The sequence below is a fragment of the Erythrolamprus reginae genome, chromosome 7, assembly GCF_031021105.1.
Source record: "Erythrolamprus reginae isolate rEryReg1 chromosome 7, rEryReg1.hap1, whole genome shotgun sequence".
In the NCBI taxonomy this organism is placed as follows: domain Eukaryota; kingdom Metazoa; phylum Chordata; class Lepidosauria; order Squamata; family Dipsadidae; genus Erythrolamprus; species Erythrolamprus reginae.
Genome location: NC_091956.1, coordinates 72615581 through 72640925, shown reverse-complemented (window position 1 = coordinate 72640925; position 25345 = coordinate 72615581). Strand labels below are relative to the sequence as shown.

Here is a 25345-nt window from a genome sequence, read left to right as displayed (position 1 = left end):
TTTAAGACAGAATACAACTTTATAACTTTAAGAAAATTTTTACATCCTGCACTCTATGCTATGTAATTCAAAGGAATTACAAATTTTCCCTGCTATAATTAGTTCTTCTAAATATAATTTAAAAACAGATGAAAATATTTTTTTCCAGCTTTGTCTTTATGCCTATTTTTTTTTCACTTGTTCTAAAATAGCTTCTCCTTTTCACCAATAAAAAAAGAAAATGAAGGCTTTCAATTGTTGGGGCACTTTTTGCTCAAAGTTAGCTCCGCCACTAGAAGGACAATTACTCTTACCAGTGCAAACTGGAATGCAGCTATAATATACCAATTCATCATGTCAAGATTCTTCTAATGAGTCTCATTACTCAAAAAAGAAAATGTTCTTAAGGAATTCTACACCAATTGTTAACAGGTTGCACTGTATTTATCCCAGAAAACAATCTCTTTTTTTGTTCTAATTCTAGTAGAGCAATGCATTAAAGCCACATCTATAAAGTGCCATCTTGCAACAGATCAGTGGACATCAAAAAGATTTAACCAACGTACAAATGTATTCTTGAACCAAATAAAATTTCATTAAAAGCAATTTGAAAATTTACCATTTTCATTTTTTTTTAAATGACATACAAAATATACAATCACAATGTTTAGGAATAATTACATTCCTAAGACTATTAAAACCTTTGCTTTTTAGCTTGTCAACAAAAGTTTACAAACATATTCTGGGGGAGGGAAGTTATAGCTTGCATAGAAATATTTCGCCCTGTGCAAATTTTATTAAAATAAGGCTTGAAGGTTTTTTTTAGCAGCAATCTATTTTTAAAAAAATGCCAAGAAATGGCAATAAAATACTCTGCAGTCTGCACTTAACATCCAGTTACTGTATTCATTTAATCTAAACGGCAAAGAAGTGAACAGGTTAGATTCAGAGGTCTCAAACTCTGGTCTATGGGGGTGCTTAGATCTGGTCCATGGGACTGCCCTGCAAACAGCAAAGGACCAGTCCACGTGTTTCTGCCAGTAAAAATGGAGCTTGCGAGGGTTGTGCACAGCCCTTCCAGGCTGTTTGCAGCTGCAATAGCCTCCTGCAGCCCTCTGCCAGCAAAAACGGATCCCACTCAACCCCCAAAGATTAAACAAAAACCTGATGCAGCCCTCAATGAAATCAAATTTGACACCCCTGGCTTAGAGTACCCGACATGTCCACAGCATAAGGCAACATGGTATGTGTTCAGCACCATCATCTGCTTTCAGCAAACCACAGGCTTAGAATGAATCCATTTGGATTCACAATCACTGCTAAGGGAGAAGATTGGGGAGAAGATTGCTCGCTTCCCTTTCAACAGTGATCATCTTATTGGATTGTCAGGCTGGACTTCATGAATCTTTGCAAGAAAGAGAGAAAGATTTTTTTTTTTAATTACTTGTTTGTATAACTATCTTTCTAACCCGAAGGGCAGTGAAGGGCTACCAAAATTCTTATGCGTGGCTTATGCAGGACGCCCTGCATTTTCTTTCAATATCTTTCAGTGCAAATTGGGGGTTCTGGGGTGGAGCTCCATTTTCACTACCCCGCTACATTCCCTCCCGTCCGGGCAGTAGCCCACCCTTGCCGAAAAGTCACACCAGCAAAGTTTAAAAGAGAATACCTGAAAGTCAGCCAAATTAAGGACATAAAGTATTGGCTTCATTACTAATCAATTTCACAACCTAAAAAGTAACAATTTCTCCTGAATCAAGTAATACCAGGAATATGAAGTTCAAAATTGTTTTGTAAATAGTTCCGCGTTTCAAAAAAACGTGAGCCCGTATTTTAAATGTTTTAGACTGGGTAGCGATTCTCAAGATCGCCCAATATTTTATAGGACACAATCGAATGTTCCTGTGCAAGAGCTGCTAGTTCCTTGAGAAACTCTGGGAAGAGGGCTGCCGCGAGGATGGCATTTGGAATGTGCAGGGGAACGTTGCGAAGGCCAGAGCTTTTTCTTGCTCTATTTCCCAAATAAGTCTGGAGGAGGGCTTGCGATGCCTCAGAGAGGTCCTTAACTTTTTCCGTGACACTCCTCTGCTGTCCATTGTCTGAAAAATAAAAAAATTAAAAAACTAAAATGTTTGAAATTACTTTAAATGTACATGCAATGTTAGACGTTCTAATTAAAAGTACAGTGGTACTTCGTGATACGAACCCCCCGTGATACGAACATTTCCAGATACGAACCCGGGGTCTGGAAATTTTTTGCCTCTTCTTACGAACTTTTTTTGACTTATGAACCCACCGCAGATCGCAAAATGGCGCTCCGCTGGGTGCCGCCGCCCGGCTGTCACCTTTTAAAACAGCCGGGGGGCTTCTCGATGTTCTCCCGAACCCGAACTTTTGCCGAACTTTTCGGGTTCAGGTTAGTGAGGCTGCCGAGAAGTGCCGCTGCCCACCTGCCACCTTCTGAAACAGCCGGGGGGCCTTCGGCAAAAGTTCGGGTTCGGGTTCCAGAGGCTGCCGAGAAGCACCCGGCTGTTTCAGAAGGTTACAGCCGGGCGGCGGCGCCCGGCGGAGCACCATTTTTACAATCGGCGGTGGCGTTTTTGGCCGATCTGGAGACTGAAACAGAGGTGGGGAATCCCAATAGGGAATTCCATGGGCGGAGCTTTGACGTCACAAAGATGTTCTTCCTGGAGGCCCCTGGCTGTTTCAGAAGGTGACAGGTGGGCGGCGGCACTTCTCGGCGGCCTCCCGAACCCGAACTCAAAAAGTTCGGTTTCGGGTTTGGGAGAACGCCTGTTTTAAAAGGTGAAAGCCGGGCGGCGACGCCCAGCAGAGAGCCATTTTGCGATTTTTGCCCCCCCCCCTGCACGCATTAATCACTTTTACATTGTTTTCTATGGGAAACATTGTTTTGTGTTACGAACTTTTCGCCTTACGAACCTCCTACCGGAACCAATTAGGTTCATAAGACGAGGTTTTACTGTATTGGGTTATTTTCTTACAAGGTGTTTAAATTTGTTTTGAGATCCTTATTTTAGTTTCACAATGCTGGTCATCAAAACTCTTACTTTACTTCTTAGGAAAACTTCAGTTATCTTTTGATAAATGGGCCTGTCAAGCAAGATTCTTAAGTGGGGAACAACACAACATGCAGAGTTTATAATTGTAAGCAATGTGGCAGTATCAATAACATGAAGCAGACATTCTAATTCTGTATATTATTTAGTGCTATGTAGTGGGAATTTTCCAGTGTCCTAACAGGTGCATTTCATGTAGTTCTGCTCTTGTGTCCTACAACTTAAAATTGATGACATGAATATAAATCTTTTATCTTTATATACAAAACTGACTGGAGAAGAATGTTTTCATTTTGCTGAAAAAAAATGATCACCTCATGATAACTTTATGGTCATTACATATAGTCTTAACAAAATAAAGAGTTAGAAGAGTCTTTGGAAGGTCTTCTAATCCAACCTCCTGCTAAAAGAGGAATCCTATACCATACCTCCGGGACTGCCTTCTGCCACCATGAGTCCCAGCAACTGGTTAGGTCCCATAGAGTCAGTCTTACCCAGGTCCCGTCAATTAGACAATGTCGTTTGGTGGGACCTAGGGCAAGAGCCTTCTCTGTGGGGGCCCCGGCCCTCTGGAATCAGTTCCCCCCAGAGATATGCACTATCCCACCCTCCTCGCCTTCCGTAAAAGTTTAAAGACCTAACTGTGCCGCCAGGCTTGGGGCCATTAGACCCTAGCCCCCTGGCCGACATGTGTAGTATGTCTTGCTGTGTGAGTGGAAATGAATGATTTTAAATGTTATTAGAGTTTGTAAAGTTTTTTAGCGATTTTAATTGCATTTTTTAGATTATGTACATTGTATATTGTTTGATATGTTGTGAGCTGCCCTGAGTCCTTGAAGAGGGGCAGCATACAAATCAAACCAAATCAAATCAATCAATCAAGAAATAAATAAATATCAGACAAATGGTTGTCCAATTTCTAGGTATAGTCTTGTGACGAATTAATTCTACTTCATCTCTCCTAATTGGTACAAGCTGATGATATCTGGCTATAGGTATTGTAAGCTGTAACTATTAGGCATTAGTCGGTGATTTCTAAAAAGCTGCCACAAAATGGGAGTATGAGCAAAAAAGAGAGATTCGGTTTACAGATTGACCAGAAAAATCAGGGAAGACAAATAACCAAGGCTATAATAAAAGTATATGTAGCTGGAGTTAAAAAATATGTTCCTGTTTAAAATACCTTGAATATTTTAAAAAGAAAAATAATCCAAACCGCCTCATGAATTCACTGGATGTTGGGGGTTGTTCATACTGCATGTGTTAAATATTTTGGAGATAGATGAAGCAGGGCTAAAAATATCAAAGCAAACATTTGGTTCATGCCTCGGGGGACACATAAAAAGTGTGGCCAGAAGTCAAAGGGAAGGCATTAGGCATCTATTTTTCTCTGACAGAAGACTTTAGAAGTCTTGCACAAATAGTTCTGAAAACTATAATATGATGTCAAAAATCTCGTAGCTAACTCAGTCTAGTGAAACCAGAATTGTTTGAATCCTAGTCTTCATATGTTGGGTTTTAAATTCAAACTCTGTATATTTCATATGATTCCCTAATTATGTGGATTAGACCAGTGTTTGTTTGTTTGTTTGTTTGTTTGTTTTTTTATTTGATTTGATTTGATTTGTATGCCGCCCCTCTCCGTAGACTCGGGGCGGTTAACAACAGTAATAAAAAACATCATATAAATCCAATATTAAAACAACTAAAAAACCCTTATTGTAAAACCAGACATCCCTACAAACAAACATAACATGCATAAATTGTAGAGGCCTAGGGGGAAAGAGCACCCATGCCTGACGACAGAGGTGGGGTTTAAGGAGCTTATGAAAGGCAAGGAGGGTGGGGGCAATTCTAATCTCCGGGAGGAGTTGGTTCCAGAGGGCCGGAGCCGCCACAGAGAAGGCTTTTCCCCTGGGCCCCCGCCAAACAACATTGTTTTGTTGACGGGACCCGGAGAAGGCCCACTCTGTGGGACCTAACCGGTCGCTGGGATTCATGCGGCAGAAGGCGGTCTCGTAGATACCCTGGCCCGGTGCCATGAAGGGCTTTATAGGTGATGACCAACACTTTGAATTGTGCCTGGAAACTGATCGGCAACCAATGCAGACTGCGGAGTGTTGGTGTTACACGGGCATTTTTGGGAAAGCAAATGCTGGCTGGGGATTTCTGGGAGTTGAAGTCCAGATATCTTCAAGTTCCCAAGGTTGGGAAACACTGGATTAGACAATGGTTATAAAAGATACCAGAAGATATTAGGAGGGCAATCAGAAATAAACAAAGTATTTAAATTAAAATTGAAAGGAAGGAAAGAAGGTCGCCAACTGCTATTCGTTAACACTGAAGCAAAGCTTACAATAAAAGCAAAGAGCAAAAAAATGTAGACTATTATGGAAAAAAATTAAGAAACCTTTTTACCCGTTCTACTGTTAAGCAATTAGTCACTATGGTTACTGTTCTCATCAGATTCTGAAAAGTCCCCTTATCCCTGAACGCAGTCACTATTGAAAATTCCTATCTATGGCTATAGAAGAACAATCCTCAGAAAACAAGATTCTAGTAGAATGCTAATCAAGGCTTGGTGGGGTTAAAAAGTTAATTCTGAAATCAGACCACAGTTTGGAAACTTCAGATCGTGCAGAATGCAGCTGCGAGAGCAATCATGGGCTTTCCTAAATATGCCCATGTCACACCAACACTCCGCAGTCTGCATTGGTTGCCAATCACAATTCAAAGTGTTGGTTATGACCTATAAAGCCCTTCATGGCACCGGACCAGAATGTCTCCGGGACCGCCTTCTGCCGCACGAATCCCAGCGACCAGTTAGGTCTCACAGAGTTGTCCTTCTCCGGGTCCCGTCAACTAAACAATGTCGTTTGGCGGGACCCAGGGGAAGAGGGGGGGGCGTTTGCCCAGGTTCGCCTGGTGCACCAGTTGCGGCCCTATCTGGACCGGGACTCATTGCTCACAGTCACTCATGCCCTCATCACCTCGAGGTTCGACTACTGTAATGCTCTCTACATGGGGCTACCTTGGAAAAGTGTTCGGAAACTTCAGATCGTGCAGAATGCAGCTGCGAGAGCAGTCATGGGCTTACCTAGGTATGCCCATGTTTCACCATCACTCCGCAGCCTGCATTGGCTGCCGATCAATTTCCGGTCACAATTCAAAGTGTTGGTTATGACCTTTAAAGCCCTTCATGGCACTGGACCAGAATATCTCCGAGACCGCCTCCTGCCGCACGAATCCCAGTGACCGATTAGGTCCCAAAGAGTGGGCCTTCTCCGGGTCCCGTCAACTAAACAATGTCGGTTGGCGGGCCCCAGGGGAAGAGCCTTCTCTGTGGCGGCACCGACTCTCTGGAACCAACTCCCCCCAGAGATTAGAACTGCCCCTACTCTTCCTGCCTTCTGTAAACTCCTTAAAACCCACCTTTGCCGTCAGGCATGGGGGAATTGAAACACCTCCCCCGGGCATGTTCAATTTATACATGGTATGCTTGTGTGTGTGTCTGTTACCGTAGTATATGGGGTTCTTTTAAATCTTTAAATATTTTAATGTTATTTGGATTATTTATGATTTGTTCTTTCTTGTTGTGAGTCGCCCCGAGTCTTCGGAGAGGGGCGGCATACAAATCTAAATAATAAAATAAATAATAAATAAAAATAAGAGCCTTCTCTGTGGCGGCCCCGACCCTTTGGAACCAACTCCCCCCAGATATCAAAGTTGCCCCCACCCTCCTTGCCTTTCGTAAGCTCCTTAAAACCCACCTCTGTCGTTAGGCATGGGGGAATTGAGACTTTCCCTCCCCCTAGGCTTATAGTATTTATGCATGGTATGTTAGAATGTATGATTGGTTTCTAAATTGGGGTTTTAAATTAACTTAAATATTAGGTTTGTTTACATTGTATTGTTATTGCTGTGAGCCGCCCCGAGTCTGCGGAGAGGGGCGGCATACAAATCTGATTAATAAATAAATAAATAAAATAAAATAAGCTTCAGTCAACAGAATGCAAGAATACTATTTTTCTAAGAGTCTCCTCAGTATCAATCCCCATGGAACATATTTTAGATCTTTTCACGTCAGTGTTGCAATATTTGTGGGGCTGTCAGAAAGAGGAAGCGGTCAAGCTATTTTCCAAAGCAGCTGAAGGCTAGACAAGGAATAATGGATGGAAACTGACCAAGGAGAGATTCAACCTAGAAATTTTATGACAGTAAGAAGAGTCAACCAATGGAACAGTTTGCCTTCAGAAGCTGTGGGAACTTCATCACTGTAGGCTTTCAAGAGGAGACTGGACTGTTGTCTGTCAGAAACCACAACAACACAAGAGCACACAACAGATTCAAGCTTAATATTAACCGCTCCAAACTTGACTGTAAAAACTACGACTTTAGTAATCGAGTTGTTGAAGCGTGGAACTCATTTCCGGACTCTGTAGTGTCCTCCCCTAACCCCCAACACTTTGCCCTTAGGCTATCCACAGTTGACCTCTCCAGATTCCTAAGAGGTCAGTAAGGGGCGTACTAGAGTGCCTATATCTCTCCTATATCTTCTCTACTATATCCTCTATAAGCTTCATTGTGTATTATTGTGTATTGGACAAAATAAATATAAATAAATAAATGATGTAGGGTTTTTTGCTTGGGAAGGGGGTTGACCTACAAGATCAACCCCCTTCTGATAAGGTCCCACAGAGTTGGCCTTCTCCGGGTCCCGTCAACTAAACAATGTCGTTTGGCGGGCCCCAGGGGAAGAGCCTTCTCTGTGGCGGCCCCGGCCCTCTGGAACCAACTCCCCCCGGAGATTAGAATTGCCCCCACCTTCCCTGTCTTTCGTAAACTACTCAAGACTCACTTATACCGCCAGGCATGGGGGAGTTGAGATATTTCTTCCCCCTAGGCCATTACAAGTTATGCATGGTATGTCTGTGTGTATGTTTGGTTTTATAATAAGGGTTTTTAGTTGTTTTATTATTGGATTGTCACATGCTGTTTTTATCATTGTTGTTAGCCGCCCCGAGTCTACGGAGAGGGGCGGCATACAAATACAATAAATTATTATTATTATTATTATCCCTTCCAACTTTGTTAATATCCATGCCCCTGAATAGGGAATATTCACCCTGTCTTTTCATGAATTTGATTAAAGGTAATATTGTTACATTTTATGAAAGTACAGTGATCCCCCGCTCGTTGCGAGGGTTCCGTTCCAGGACCCCCCGCAACGAGCGGGTTTTCGCGAAGTAGCGCTGCGGAAGTAAAAACCATCTGCGCATGTGCAGATGGTGTTTTTAACTTCCGCAGCGCTAGCGAAAAGCCGAAGATTGGGGGCGGCGCGGGTGTTTTAAAACGTCGCCGCCGACATGGGGGGCTCGCTAGCACCCCCCCGAACCCCCAACCCGGGTTTGGGGCGGTGCTAGCAAGCCCCCCATGTCGGCGGCGACGTTTTAAAACACCCGCACGGCTTTCCAATGAGTCCCGAAGACAAACGCGGAACTTTGACGTTTGTCTTCGGGACTCATTGGAAAGCTCCGATCGTTTTAAAACAGGCGCGCCGTTCTCCGCTGACTCCTGGCGAACTTCCCGGGCGAAGGGCGGGCGAGCGGGTGCTGGGGGGGGCTTCGCCCTCCCGCCAGCAAGAGGGGGAAGACCCAGGGAAGCCGCCCAGCAGCTGATCTGCCCGGCGCCATCTACGCATGCGTGCCCATAGAAAAAAGGGCACGCATGCGCAGATGGTGTTTTGACTTCCGGGTTCAAAAATCGCAAATTACCCTGTTCGCAATGGTCGGGGACGCAATAACCGGGGGATCACTGTAATTTCATCTGTACAGAGTGCACCAGTTGCGGCCCTATTTGGACCGGGGGTCACTGCTCACAGTTACTCTTGTCCTCATCACCTCGAGGTTCAACTACTGTAACACTCTCTACATGGGGCTACCTTTGAAGAGTGTTCGGAAAATTCATATCGTGCAGAATGCAGCTGCGAGAGCAATCTTGGGCTTTCCCAAATATGCCCATGTTACTCCAACACTCCGCGGTTTGCACTGGTTGCCGATCAGTTTCCGGTCACAATTCAAAGTGTTGGTCATTATCTATAAAGCCCTTCATGGCACCGGGCCAGGATATCTACGAGACCGCCTTCTGCCGCACGAATCCCAGCGACCGGTTAGGTCCCACAGAATTGGTCTTCTCTGGGTCCCGTCGACTAAACAATGTCATCTGGGAGGACCCAGGGGAAGAGCCTTCTCTGTGGCAGCTCCGACCCTCTGGAATCAACTCCCTGCAGAGATTAGAACTGCCCCCACCCTCCTTGCCTTTCGTAAACTCCTTAAAACTCACCTCTGTCGTCAAGCGTGGGGGAACTGAGACATCTCCCCCTGCCTATGTAGTTTTTATGTATGATATGACTGTAAGTATGTTTTTTATATTGGGGTTCCTTGCTTTTTAGACTTTTTAAATGTATTATTGTTATTTTAGATTCTAATTATTAGATTTGTCATTATGTATTGTTTTTATCACTGTGGTGAGCCGCCCCGAGTCTACGGAGAGGGGCAGCATACAAATCTAATAAATAATAATAATTATTATTATAATAAAACATGAAAAGGAACAATACTGCATCCTCTCCTTTCCCACTGTATTAAGGAGTGCTTAGCAAGAGGATCAGGAAAATGCTCAGAAAATTAGAAAATTATTAAAAATGTCTGCTAACTTTATATATTGCATCTCAATTTCAGTTACAAATTGTAAACCAGTCATTTGTCAAATAAATAATGATATGACAAAATCCTAAAGGCCAAAGTTCAAAAAAATAGTTTGGGGAATTTGTTATAAGAGATCCTAAAAGAAATAAACCATTAGCTTATATGGAGATTTTTTTTCTTCCTGAATTACTGTTAAACAACTCTTGAGCAATATTTATTTATTTATTTATTTATTATTTGGATTTGTATGCCGCCCCTCTCCGAAGACTCGGGGCGGCATACAAATATTCACAATGCCATTATTTACATAAAATTATCCATACATTTTATGCAAGTATCCCAGGTCAAAGTGAGGATGCGGAAAATGAGGATTGTCTTCTCCCTAGAGCAATGCATTTTTTGTTTTATTAGCTTACAAATTGTTGCAATAAAATTTGACTAATATGCTAGAATTGACAACAGCATAATCAAAAGGCAGCTGCAATGAGAAAATGTAGTCTCCTATGAAATAACCTAACCTTTCTGCACTAAAGTGTTTATAGCTAGACTTATTTTTATTACAGATCATTCCACTTGACAAAGTGCATTCATGAGATGTTAGATTTGCTCATCTCTCATAACAATGCATAAACTGCAGAACTTTTTACTACTAGAATTCCCAAATGAATGTTTGGAACTGCTCTGCCTATCAGATAGCTTTGCTAAAAACAATATTTTAATAATGGCTGTTACATCTATAGATAGGTATTGTCTTGAAGAAGCTGTGCTTTTTCAAAACAATGTATAACAACAATAATACTATGTTTAAAGTAGTCTTTCATAAATAAATAAAATTATAACTTTATAATGGTTTTATCTTCTTGAGAGAAAAGTAGGATATCAGGTAAGTTTAGAATAGAATAGAATTTTTATTGGCCAAGTGTGATTGGACACACAAGGAATTTGTCTTGGTGCATATGCTCTCAGCGTACATAAAATAAAATATACATTTGTCAAGAATCATGTGGTACAACACTTAATGTTTGTCATAGGGGTCAAATAAGCAATGAAGAAGCAATATTAATAAAATCTTAGGATATAAGCAACAAGTTACAGTCATACAGTCAACATGGGAGGAAATGGGTGAAAGGAATGATGAGAAAAACTAGTAGAATAGAAGTGCAGATTTAGTAGAAAGTCTGACAGTGTTGAGGGAATTATTTGTTTAGTAGAGTGATGGCGTTCAGAAAAAGTTGCACATTTATTTTGCGTATACAAAGTTTTAGCAGTTTGTCTTCCACGAGGATTGAGTATTAGGGTTTTTTCTTTCCTGCTCTAGTTTCTTTGGGACATTTGGGCATTGCAGTGAACATTCAACTATGTTAAACCTACTTTAGGGTTTATGATATAGGTTTTATACATAATATAGCTGCTCAACAATGTTGGAAAATTATGCCACCATTTTTAAACAGTTGGAAAATATTGGAGAATTCAAGAAAAATGATTATTCTCTGGTTTTCCATCATTGAGATAAGCTGATAATTCAAAGTTTACCTATATCCTAGCCATCTCATTTATCTGTCAGATCTGGCCAAGATGAACCTAATACTACATTGGTAAACAAATGCCAACTATCTTTACCTTAAAAAGAATAGTGGATAGGAAAATTTGCAAAATGAATCCTAACAATTATCTAGAAGAGTGATGGTGAACCTTTTCTCCCTCGGGTGCCGAAAGAGCAATGGGTGTGCACTATTGTGTATGTACGAGTGCCCACACCCATAATTCAATGCCTGGAGAAGGCAAAAACAGCTTTACCTGCCCCCCTACCCCCACCCCCCACCCCTGAGGCCCTCTGGAGGCTGGAAACAGACTATTTCCCAACTTCTGGTGGGCCCAGTAGATTTAGATTTATTAGATTTGTATGCCGCCCCTCTCCGAAGACTCGGGGCCGCTCACAACAATACAATATACAAAGTACAAATCCAGTATAAGTAAAAAAAACGATTTTAAAACCCATAAATATTAAAAACGATCATTACTACACAATCACACCATTCTCCTATATTACAGTCAGAAAAAGGTGGTGATGGGGGGAAAAGATAGTTATTCTCCCCATGCCTGGCGAACAGATAGGTCTTCAACATCTTGCGGAAGGCGGGAAGACTAGGGGCAATTCGAATCTCCGGGGGGAGTTGATTCCAGAGGGCCGGGACCGCCACAGAGAAAGCTCTTCCCCTGGGTCCCGCCAGATGGCATTGTTTAGTCGACGGGACCCGGAGAAGGCCAACTCTGTGGGATCTGATTGGCTGCTGGGATTCGTGCGGCAGTAGGCTTGGGTTTGGTCCTCTCCCAGCTCCAAAGGCTTCCCTGGAGCCGAGGGAGGGTAAAAATGCCTTCCCCCGTTTACCCGGAGGCTCTCTAGAAGCCAAAAACAGCCTCCCAGAGCCTCTGTGCGAGCCAAAATCAGCTGGCCAGCACACACATGCACGCTGGAGCTGAGCTAGGGCAACGGCTCGCGTGCCAGTAGATATGGCTCACGTGCCACCTGTGGCACCCTGCCATAGATTCGCCATCACTGATCTAGAATAACCTTGCACAGTATAAAATATAGTTTAGTTTACATTCATTCAATTCTTATTAAAAAGTCAGGCAAAAATAAAATATGTTTCATTTATCAGGAATGATAATTACCTTTATTTAATGATTCTAAAGGAGCATCCCGTGCATCTACTCGTAAAAGCAGGTACTTTTGTGCTTGTATCAAAAGAGCAGGGAAATCTTTTTCAATGGAAGCAAACTGCTCAATTTTATTCTTTATAGATGCCAGCACCTGCCCAAAAATAAAGTAAAATAAATAAATAGCATCTATACATAATATTCTTATTTACTAAATTATGACTGAATTGTGCGCTGTCCCCATCTTACTGTGATATTTTATATTCTCTGGATTTAAACAATTATTTTTTAACAAATCAATACAGTGATACCTCATCTTACAAACTCCTCGTCATACAAACTTTTCGAGATACAAACCCAGGGTTTAAGATTTTTTTGCCTCTTCTTACAAACTATTTTCACCTTACAAACCCACCACCAACACTGGGATGCCCCGCTTCCGGACTTCCGTTGCCAGCGAAGCATCCGTTTTTGTGCTGCTGGGATTCCCCTCCATGGGAAACTCCACCTCCAGACTTCCTTGTTTTTGTGATGCTGCAGGGGAATCCCAGCAGGGAAATCCCAGCAGCGCAAAAACGGGCGCTTTGCTGGCAACGGAAGTCCAGAGATGGCGTTTCCCAGCGAGGGGAGCCTCAGTGAAATCGCAGCATCTCAAAAACACAGAGGTCCGGATGTGGGGTTTCGAGGACTTCAGTGTTTTTACGATGCTGCGATTTCACTGATACTCCCTTCGTGGGAAACCCCACCTCCGGACTTCCATTGCCAGCGAAGTGCTTGTTTTTGCGATGTTGGGATTCCCCTGCTGGGATTCCCCTGCAGTATCGCAAAAACACAGAAGTCCGGAGGTGGGGTTTCCCATGGGGGGGGAGCCTCAGGGAAATTCCAGCAGCGCAAAAATGGGCACTTCGGCTGGCAAAAGGGGTGAATTTTGGGCTTGCACGCATTATTCGCTTTTCCATTGATTCCTATGGGAAACATTGTTTCGTCTTACAAACCTTTCACCTTAAGAACCTCGTCCCGGAACCAATTAAGTTTGTAAGACAAGGAATCACTGTATTAAGATATCGCTCTGCAAAATACTGAAGCAAAAACTTAAAAGTGAGTTTTAAAAGATTTCTTTTCAGTTTTAAAGGCGTACCTGATAGAGAGACCGCACACTAGGCTGAAACACCATATTTGTATTGAGCAAAAAGGAACGGAGAAGAGGTTGTGGGTAAGTGGCCAGATGGGTAATTATTCCAATAAGCAGCAAATTCACATGCAAGGAGTTTTCCAACATGTTTTCCAGTTTTGATAGCACCACGCTGATAAATGGGCCTGCAGATTTAAAAATCAAATCAAAACAAAACAGATTTTTCAGAAAGGAGAAGCGAAAGGGATCTGTGAGATCTGATCCATCTCATAGCATCAACGTATTTAATGGTTTTATTTTAATATTAGCAGCATTAGGCCAGTTATTAGTTTTGTTTGCAGATGCACAAATTCAAACAGTAATTACAGTAGGTAAGCAACTGTTAATCAGGCTGTATTATTTTCTTTCAGCTCTCCTGCCTCTTCTTCTGCTAAGGAGCAGAACTGCAAGAAACAGAGGCTTGATTTATTAGCATCTGGCCAAGCATTTTTAAAATGAATTGCCTTTCCGTTGGATATGTGTGCAGCCCAGTGTATTAACAGAATGTATGCACTGCTATTTCTAGATTCTTACATAGTGTTAAAAAAAAAAAGAAGCACCGACTGGTTTTGGGTAGCATTATATCTCTCAGGCTGGCAGGCTCGACTACTGTAACGCTCTCTACATGGGGCTACCTTTGAAAAATGTTCGGAAACTTCAGATTGTGCAGAATGCAGCTGCGAGAGCAATCATGGGCTTTCATAAATATCCCCATGTCACACCAACACTCTGCAGTCTGCATTGGTTGCTGATCGGTTTCTGGTCACAATTCAAAGTGTTGGTTATGACCTATAAAGCCCTTCATGGCATCGGACCAGAATATCTCCGGGACCGTCTTCTGCCGCACGAACCCCAGCGACCAGTTAGGTCCCACAAAGTTGGCCTTCTCCGGGTCCCGTCGACTAAACAATGTCGTTTGGCGAGACCCAGGGGAAGAGCCTTCTCTGTGGCGGCCCCGACCCTCTGGAACTAACACCCCCCAGATATCAGAGTTGTCCCCACCCTCCTTGCCTTTCGTAAGCTTCTTTAAACCCACCTCTGTCATCAGGCATGGGGGAACTGAGATACAGTATTCCCTTCCCCGTAGGATTATAAAATTTATGCATGGTATGTCTGTATGTATGTTTCGTTCCTTAAATTGGGGTTTTTTAAATTACTTTTAATATTAGATTTGTTTATATTGTCTTTTTACTGTTGTTAGCCGCCCCGAGTCTGCGGAGAGGGGCAGCATACAAGTCAAATAAATAAACAAACAAACAAACAAACAAATAAATAACCCCCCCCCCCCCAACCCTAACCAGCTGCTAATGATCTTCCCAGCTCTTACCTTACAGGCTCTTTCAATGTTTCTCTCTGTGAAGAATGTTTTCCAAACCCTAAGTCTTTGCAGGATTTTTTCCACTACTCTAACTTGCTCCAAAGAAGTTTCTTTCTAGCCCTAACCAGGTGCTAACAATGTCCCCAGCTTTTACTGACTTGCAAGTTATTTCATTGTTTCTCTCTGTGAATAATGTTTTCCGAGCCCTAAGCCTTTGCATGTTTTTTTCCATTACTCTAACTTGCTCCGAAGAACTTTTTTTTCAGCCCTAACCAGATGCTAGCAATGTTCCCAGCTTTTACCGGCTTGCAAGCTCTTTCATTGCTACTCTCTGAGAAGAAAAATGTTTTCCAAATCCTGTCTTGGTAGGGCGATTTTTTCCCATTGCTTTACTTGCTCCAGCTTTAACCAGGTGCTAACAATGTTCCCAGCTTTTACCGGCTTGCAAGCTCTTTCATTGTTACTCTCTACAAAGAAGAATGTTTTCCAAGCCCTAAGTCTTTGCAGGATTTTTCCATTGCTCTACTTGTTTCTTTCCAGGTGCTAATGATGTTCCCAGCTCTTACTGACTTGCAAGCTCTTGTGTTGGTATTCTCTCAGAATAAAGTTTCTTTTAAGCCCTTAACTGTTCTGTTGCGCTCTCTGGTAGAATCCTCCCAAAAATTCACAGGTACAAATTTCAGACACACACACACGTTTGAAAATTCAAAACAATGTTCTTTATCATGAAAATTCACCTTAGCCCTCTTTTGGTATAGCCAAGAGCACTCGTCTCCAAACAAACTGGTAATTTGTACAAGTCCCTTATCAGTTCTGTGATACTTAGCTTGCAGCTGTGAGGCAATTCACAGTCCTTCTTCTTTCACAAAGTGAAACACACTTTGCTCTGGTTTAGTTTCAAAGCGGGGGAAAATCAGCACACAAAAGATCAAAGTCAGTAAAGCAGTCACGAAATACAAGGATCAGATAATCCTCCACAATGGCCAAACCCACAGGCTGCTCTTTATAGCAGCCTCACTAATTACCACTGCCCCACCCAACCACGGGTGGCCTCATTTTCTGTGATAATAATCTCTCAGTTGTTGTTGCCTATGCATCGCTCTCCTCATGCGTGGCTGTATCATGAACTCTTGTTCTGAATCCAAGGAGGAGCTAGATAATGGATCTCCTTCTGAGCTGTCTGCCACACTCTCCTCCTCCCTGTCACTCATGTCTTCTTGGTCAGAGGAGCCTTCATCAGCAGATTCCACCGGGGGCAAAACAGGCGTGCAGCATGTGGATGTCTCCCCCACATCCACAGTCCTTGGGGCAGGAGCTGGGCCAGAGCTAACCACAACATTAACCAGGGGAGAAAATAATGTGCTGAAGCTGACCAGACTAAGGACGCTAGCCAGATGAATACCTGGTAAGCAGATCCTTTTCCCTATTTTCCTACTCAAAAACTAAGGTGCGTCTTATACTCTGAAAAATACGGTATTCCCCGGTTCTCTTCTCCCTTTTTGCCAGCACAGCAGCGGATCTTGTTCGGTGAGAAAACATGTTACCTAATGTATTTCTTGGGGTGAATATACAACAGGATAACAGACAGCCCTAGGCTGTGACATGCTATCACAGGAGCTCTGATATTAAAAATTGGATTAGGAACCACAGCTACCGGGTATTCCGCAGTTCTGTTTTCAAGAAAGGAACAGGAACTGATGGCATTACAACTGGTACGCTTAAGGCTAATACGGAGTACATATGCCTGCGCCGAGGACAGGGAACATATACTGAACAGTATATGCTTCCTGCCCCAGTGTATCCCAGAATGATTTTGCAATAAGCACAGTTGTTCCAAAAGCAATGGAAACTGCAGTTTAATGTTTCCAAATGTAAAATAATGCACTTGGGGAAAAGGAATCCTCAATCTGAGTATTGCAATTGGCAGTTCTGTGTTAGCAAAAACTTCAGAAGAGAAGGATTTAGGGGTAGTGATTTCTGACAGTCTCAAAATGGGTGAGCAGTGTGGTCGGGCGGTAGGAAAAGCAGGTAGGATGCTTGGCTGCATAGCTAGAGGTGTAACAAGCAGGAAGAGGGAGATTGTGATCCCCTTATATAGAGCGCTGGTGAGACCACATCTGGAGTACTGTGTTCAGTTCTGGAGACCTCACCTACAAAAAGATATTGACAAAATTGTACGGGTCCAAAGACGGGCCACAAGAATGGTGGAAGGTCTTAAGCATAAAACGTATCAGGAAAGACTTAATGAACTCAATCTGTATAGTCTGGAGGACAGAAGGAAAAGGGGGGACATGATCGAAACATTTAAATATGTTAAAGGGTTAAATAGGGTTTTTAATAGGAAAGTGAACACAAGAACAAGGGGACACAATCTGAAGTTAGTTGGGCGAAAGATCAAAGGCAACATGAGAAAATATTATTTTACTGAAAGAGTAGTAGATCCTTGGAACAAACTTCCAGCAGACATGGTTGGTAAATCCACAGTAACCGAATTTAAACATGCCTGGGATAAACATATATTCATTGTAAGATAAAATACAGGAAATAGTATAAGGGCAGACTAGATGGACCATGAGGTCTTTTTCTGCCGACAGTCTTCTATGTTTCTATGTTTCTATGTAAAAAGAAAACAAAAAATATTTATAAAGAGATGGAGAATTCCAACGCTATTGTAATTTTCTATTTATTTTCGTCAAGGTTTTAAACGGAGAGTGGGGCGGGAGGGAGAGACAAACCCTCCAATCCTATTTCTCAAAAGTTGAAATATCGGTGACGTTCTGAATTTAGCAAGCCTCCAAATCGAGGTCTCTTCTGTTGCCTTCCCACACATTCCAAGTAATTGTTGCCCGTGGAAAATATAGCTTTCAAGCAGATAAAGTAAATTATAGCTTGGCCTATACTGATATTTTTCACAGAATGGAAGGGGGCAAAGTAATCCCACTCTCCTTTTATTTTCCTATAGTTTGCCATACTTTACAACTAGTAGCTGGATACCCCTAAGAAACTATGTGATCAGGCTTGATAAATTGACATTGAAAGCTTGAAAATTAATGAGTAGTTAGGATGATATGTTGATACTTAAAGCTTGAAAATTTATGTACAACGTGTAACTCCTTAGCATCAGAGTGATATACAGTGTTCCCTCGATTTTCACGGGTTCGAACTTCGCGAATAGCCTGTACCACGGTTTTTCAAAAAATATTAATTAAAAAATACTTTGCGGGGTTTTTTCTCTATACCACGGTTTTTCCCGCCCAGTGACATCATACGTCATTGCCAAATTAATATTTTTTGCAAATAAATAATAAAAAAAATAATTATTGTTAATAAATAATTATGTTTATAAATATCAGGATCACTAAGTGTCTTATTCAATGGTGAGTACCAGTAATAATGGTGAGTAAAGGGTTGCTAAGGGAATGGGAAATGGTAATTTAGGGGTTTAAAGTGCTAAGGGAAGCCTTGTGATACTGTTCATAGCCAAAAATGGTGTATTTACTTCCGCATCTCTACTTCGCGGAAATTCGACTTTCGCGGGCGGTCTCGGAACTCATCCCCCGCGAAAATCGAGGGAACATTGTAATATAAGGCAACTGGCAGTTCTTTTCAGGTGGGGAGGGAAAGTAGAATGTCTAAACTCCCAGCCCAGAGGCTAGATGAGTCATACACTGGCCATGCCCAAACCCAGTTTAGTGAAGGGGTAGCATCAGTGTGTGCTAATATAAGGCAACTGGCAGTTGGAACAGAGTTCTTTTGAGGTAAGGGAGAAAGGGAGAGTAGAACGTTTAACTCCTTAGCATTGGAACATATTAATATAATATTGTAGAAGAAATACTAATAATCTGATGGTCATTTCAAAAAAATCCTTTCTTAGCAAGCACCTAGAAGCCAAGAGGAACATAGGTGCCAAGTGTCAACTTTGTAAGTTGTACTGGAGATTCCATGATGAGTGAGTGATATTTGGCTTTAATACATATACCGTGTTTTGCTCCAAAAGTTGTGCTACGTCTTATTTTCGGGGGGGTGCCTTATATTTCTCAAATAAGACAAATTCACAGGCAGAAAAGCTGACACCCCCAAAGAAAGTGTACCGTATGGTACACTGATTTACGGTACGGTACCTGTCAGTATGGCACCCACACACACAAACGACGGCACTTATATGGTACAACAGTATACTCCCGCTATTGCAGCTTCCGGCCACCAGGGGAACTACAGTACGCACTGTAGTGGAGACTGTAATGGCGGTGAGACAGCAGCAGACTGTGTCTGCTGTACTGGACGGTACAAAGCGATGGAAGGGGCCAGCAGGGGACGCCACATTATTACGGTACCGCTATGAACAGCTTTGAATGGTACCGTATGTTTTTCCACCGTACTGTATGTAAACTTTGCCTTATATTGGCAAATTCTGCAAAACCTCTGACATGCCTTACTTTCGGGGTATGTCTTATTTTCGGGGAAACAGGGTAGCGTGTCACTGAGGGTTGGCATATTGCCTGGGTGGAACTATCCAAGATTGGTTTTCGTTTGCAGATGTTTCTTTACTGTACAAGACAACATGTATCTGTGAAACAAATTTGAGGAAGTGACCTTGGAAGATATTATACATGCATCTGTCTTGCCTGCTTGCATTTGCATGGTGCTACAAGCAAATGTTGTTCTTCAACTGAATGGTGTCTTGTTGGTAGATCTTGACTTGCAAGATGACATCTCTGTCTTATCTGTGAAATCAGCTTTTTGATGGGATGGCTCAAAATATAGTTTTCAAACCAATAAAGTAAATTACAGCTTGGCCTGGGAGGCTATTTCCTTTATCTGTGCTTGTTGAATTTGTTTAGGTTTTCATTATTGATTCCATAAAATGGATCTATCTATTTATATAAGAATTGGTTTATTACTTTGTGATATGGGGGAAATATTGAGGGCTACTTATGCGCTACTTCTGGGTCTTTGGATATGTTTTGAGATAGATCTATCAACAGGTTTTAAGTCTTTATATCTATGGATCATTGTTTGGCTAGACTGCCATTCTTTCTAAAAACACTCTTGCATTTCTCGTATCGAATAACAGAAAAACATTACAATTCAACAAGCACAAAAATGGAACAATAGCCTCTCAGCAAACAATTCCATCATACAGAAATCAACACTGCCAATCACACAGGAAGCAATCAAACACAGATTGGAGCATCATTTTATCAGTCCCAAAAAAAAATCTACAAGAAGGCATCCATCACTTGCAAAACAATATTGGCCAATAAAATCACTGCATTGGAGCACATGCAAAGCAGGTCCGACAGAAAGATATATAATTCCTATCAATCAATAAATCAACTAAATTCACTTCTCCTAATTCATTAATTACATGAATTCATACATGCATACATTATTATTATTATTATTATTATTATTATTATTATTATTATTATTATTATTCAAGTTTCAAGTTTTATTGGATTTATATTATTATTATTATTATTATTATTATTTATTGGATTTGTATGCCGCCCCTCTCCGCAGACTCGGGGCGGCTAACAACAATGGTAAAACAACATGAACAATCCAATTAATAAAAACAACTAAAAAACCCTTATTATAAAAAACCAAACATACACATAAACATACCATGCATAACTTGTAATAGCCTAGGGGGAAAGGATAACTTAACTCCCCCATGCCTGGCAACAAAGGTGGCTCTTAAGTAATTTGCGAAAGACAAGGAGGGTGGGGGCCGTTCTAATCTCTGGGGGGAGTTGGTTCCAGAGGGCCGGGGCCGCCACAGAGAAGGCTCTTCCCCTGGGGCCGGCCAAAAATCCTGTTACCCAGAGGGAAATCTGCATTCCCAAAACCATGTTCAGTTAATAACAGCAGTGTAGTATGCCAATTTAAGCTACATATGTTCAGTAAAATTGTAAAACCACATAAACAAACTTGCTGATTACTCCATGACAGACAGGTTCTCTTTCCACATTATACTCCTGTGCAAAAGGAACAATGAAGCCTTTCCGTTGTGCCTGAGCTCTGCCATAAAAACTAGCAGTCATTTTTATTTTTATTCATATTTTTATAGATGAATAGTCCTTAGAAAATGACTTGCCATGTATTGCCCAAAAGAAAAGAGGATGAATAGAATAAATGCAGATTTTAAAACAACCATTAGAACACTTCAAAGAGAGATAACAAACTTGTCATGCAATACAAAGAAATTTTTCCGCATTATACTCTTGTCATAACTTGAATTAAGATTTGTAAAATCAACCCATCTACTGCCATTGTAAAAAATTCAAATTACTGTTTGCTTTCTGTTTTCTCTCGTGGGTGAAGATTAATAGAATCTATGAAAGTTGGAATAAAAATTCAGGTTATGGAATAGGTTATGGAAATCAACAAATGTTTGTTTGTTTGTTGATTGATTTGATTTGTATGCCACCCCTCTCCCCAGACTCGGGGCGGCTAACAACAATGATACAAACAGCATGTAACAATCCAATCCAATACTAAAATTATTATTATTATTATTTATTGGATTTGTATGCCGCCCCTCTCCGTGGCGGCCCCGACCCTCTGGAACCAGCTCCCCCCAGATATCAGAGTTGCCCCCACCCTCCTTGCCTTTCGCAAGCTCCTTAAAACCCACCTCTGTCGTCAGGCATGGGGGAATTGAAATTTTCCCTTCCCCCCTAGGCTTATAGAATTTATACATGGTATGCTTGTATGTATGATTGGTTCTTTAAATTGGGGGTTTTTAGATTATTTTTAATATTAGATTTGTTTACATTGTCTTTTTTATTGTTGTTAGCTGCCCCGAGTCTTCGGAGAGGGGCGGCATACAAATAAATAAAATAAAATAAAATAAAATAAAATAAAATAATAAAATAAAATAATAAAATAAAATAATAAAAAAATAATAATAAAAAGTAAAATAAAATAAAATAAATAAAATAAATAAATAAAATAAAATAAAATAAATCTCTATTTTAAACAAAGAGAACAATAAAATGTAAGCATGCAAAATAATATGGCAATATCTGTTGTTCATATCTAGAATTTTAGAAAGCACCATTGGCTTAATAAATTAAAAACTGTACCTGTAAATGGGATACTCTGGGCTCTTGTAGGGTTGCTAGGCCAAATATCTTTTAACCCAAAGGGGGAGGACAAACTTTCTGCTGATGGAGTATCTGCTGAAAAGTTTTCAAAATCTTCTTCTTCTTCAATAGGAGACACTGGATCGGGAATCAGCAGTTTCAGTTCTACCAAGCGTGCAGGGGTTGAGTCCAATTCTTTAATTATGTTATCACATTCAGAAATAAAATCATCGCCGTCAGAACTCAACAACTTCATGTTGGCGTTATGATCTCCTTCCGGGGAAGACGATGTCTGTTCCAAATCAGGTTGCAGAGTCGTTTCGTCAGTGCCGCCTTGGGTTTCATCTTTTGCTTGTTGGATCAGATTTAAATTTTTCGTATTGCGCTCCTCCAAATTTAAATCCGATGGGGGACTTTCTACGGGACCATTGGTAGAAGTAGCATCTGGACCGTCTATGTCTGCAGACTCTGATCTTAAAGATTTCTCCTTTAAGCGGTCTGCTTCCTGGGCATCCTTTTCAGCGCAGAGCCTATAAACCATGACATCATCCTGAAAGTCTGATTCTTCTATGTAGGATCCTTTGATCAACATGATAGCATTTTTCTTCATTTCTTGGATGTGTTTGGGTGGTTTTGCAGGAGGTTGGGTATTAAACTCACCATCGTGCTGGGGAGACCCTGTATCAGAATCTGGAGAGATCCCGGTGTCATAGCTATCATCCCATTCCAGCTCTGGTTGTGTCTTTTCTCTCAGGGGTCTCACTTGAAAAGGGACATGATTCCTAGGTGTTCTGGGTTGCAGTTGGAAAATAGGCTGATCTAGGTTTTTACCATCTTCTTCGACTGAAGTTTGGATAAATGTATATGGACTGGGATCTTTCCCATCATATGGAGCAGACCAAACTTCACAATCTTTCATACAGTGCAGTATGAGACTTTGAGCATCCCAAAGGTACTGGAGGTAACTGATGTCAACAGTTTCCCCATATTTCACAATACACGCGGCATCTGCAATAGTCTTCCCAGAGGGCTCTTTGGTAGAATCTGCAATGCAGCAACAAAAAGTTATAGGAAACTAAGGAGAAATACAAGCCTTCATTTAGGCAATTATTAATCATCTGTTTACATGGCCATCCCAGTTGTAAATCACATCAATAAATAGTATAATTAAACAAGATGCGGTTTTTATGCTAAGCAATTGAATGAGTTCAAAGAGAGAATATTAACTGCCACACGGTTTCCAAGTTAGCTAACCTCTCCCTATTAGTTTTGCACTGTGGTTATTATCTTTTTGCTTATTACTTATACTTGCAAATGTATCCTTTGCTATCACCTTACAAAATATGGTTTTCAACAAATTACTCCAATAGTTTGAATTGCCAGCAGGTAAACTTCTGCATACCAACATCCTTGGGTTGTATTAATATAAAATCCTGATCTGTATTTCTGCTACAAAAACACATCCTACCGCTGGAAAAATGAAGCATCTGCCATTTTCTTTCTGAAAGAGACAAAATAAAAAAGAACCAAGTTCTATTTTCTAAGACTTATTACCTATCTAGGGATAGAAACGTAGAAACATAGAAGTCTGACGGCAGAAAAAGACCTCATGGTCCATCTAGTCTGCCCTTATACTATTTTCTGTATTTTATCTTAGGATGGATATATGTTTATCCCAGGCATGTTTAAATTCAGTTACTGTGGATTTATCTACCACGTCTGCTGGAAGTTTGTTCCAAGGATCTACTACTCTTTCAGTAAAATAATATTTTCTCATGTTGCTTTTGATCTTTCCCCCAACTAACTTCAGATTTTGTCCCCTTGTCCTTGTGTTCACTTTCCTATTAAAAACACTTCCCTCCTGGACCTTAATATATTTAAATGTTTCGATCATGTCCCCCCTTTTCCTTCTGTCCTCCAGACTATACAGATTGAGTTCATGAAGTCTTTCCTGATACGTTTTATGCTCAAGACCTTCCACCATTTTTGTAGCCCATCTTTGGACCCGTTCAATTTTGTCAATATCTTTTTGTAGGTGAGGTCTCCAGAACTGAACACAGTATTCTAAATGTGGTCTCACCAGCATTCTATATAGCGGGATCATAATCTCCCTCTTCCTGCTTGTTATACCTCTAGCTATGCAGCCAAGCATCCTAAAGATAGGATGACCTATCTTTAGGTCTCACCTGGACCTCTCCATATGAGACAATTTCTGCTTTCAAAATTCTTGACACTGGATATCTGATGATGGAAATCTAGGGTTAAAATCTAATCTTCCAGGAGGGGAATAGTTTGGAAAACATTGTTATATAGTTCACTGGATTTAGCATAATACAATATATGAAACGCATGGTGGAGCACTGTTCAAGCGGCATATCCATTTTTATGATCCTAACTTTAATCTTACTTAAGTGTAATGGCTGAGTAAGTTTCAAAGTATAACAAGAGTAATTGTTTTGTAGGGAACAAATGAAATTTAATAAAAATATAAAAGGTCATTATGTTTTACATACTGGCAATACAAAATATACTTCGGTGGTGTGGAATAACTGGATAGTTCCAGAACATTTAGTTTACCTTTGACATTAAATAAACTAAGGGAATTATTTTTCATCATAAAGCAGTACCATATTTTTGGTGTATAAGATGCACCTTTTTCCTCCCTAAAAGAGGCTGATAATTAAGATGCATCTTATACTCTGAATGTAGCTTTTTTTCCCCAGCCCTAACTAGCTGCTAACGATCTTCCCATGTCTTACCTTGTAGGCTCTTTCATTGTTTCTCTCTGTGAAGAATGTTTTCTAAGCCCTAAGGGTTTGCATTAACAAAGCTAGGAGAACGGAGTGCTTGCAGAGGCACTGAAAGGGTATCTTTGAAGAAAGAAAAGGATGGGGTGGCTTGGAGACAGAAAGAGTTTGCATTAACAAAGCTAGGAGAACGGAGTGCTTGCAGAGGCACTGAAAGGGTGTCTTTTGAAGAAAGAAAAGGGAGGGGTGGCTTGGAGACGGCCCCCCTTGCCTTTCTTCCTTCCCGCTCACCCTTTAGCCTAGCCTTGCTTCTTCCACCAGCCCCCTTTCGCAGCTCCTCCCTGCCCTCTGTTCGCCTCCCTTCTAAAGTTTGGGATTTTCCTGAAGGATTTGCAGGCATTATTGCTTTTACATTGATTCCTATGGGAAACATTGTTTCATCTTACGAACTTTTCACCTTACGAACCTTGTCCTGGAACCAATTAAGTTCGTAAGACAAGGTATCACTGTATGTCTTCCTCTTCTTGACTAAAATAAGTTCTTTATTGTTCTTTTATGACCCCAGAAATAGTTACTTGAGTTTTTCACATTAATTAT

At 41.1% G+C, this 25345-nt stretch overlaps 1 protein-coding gene across 1 annotated transcript in view; it reads right to left on the bottom strand.

The window, feature by feature from the left end:
• Positions 1-585: 585 nt before the first annotated feature.
• Positions 586-25345, bottom strand: part of FHIP1A (FHF complex subunit HOOK interacting protein 1A) — a 105490-nt gene continuing 80730 nt past the window's right edge. The window contains exons 10-13 of the mRNA XM_070757818.1: positions 22002-23045; positions 13560-13738; positions 12437-12575; positions 586-2078 (exon numbers count right to left, since the gene is read on the bottom strand). Of these exons, the coding sequence (XP_070613919.1) occupies positions 1822-2078; positions 12437-12575; positions 13560-13738; positions 22002-23045 (1619 nt within the window). The 3' untranslated portion in view covers positions 586-1821. The remainder of the gene's footprint in view (positions 2079-12436; positions 12576-13559; positions 13739-22001; positions 23046-25345) is intronic.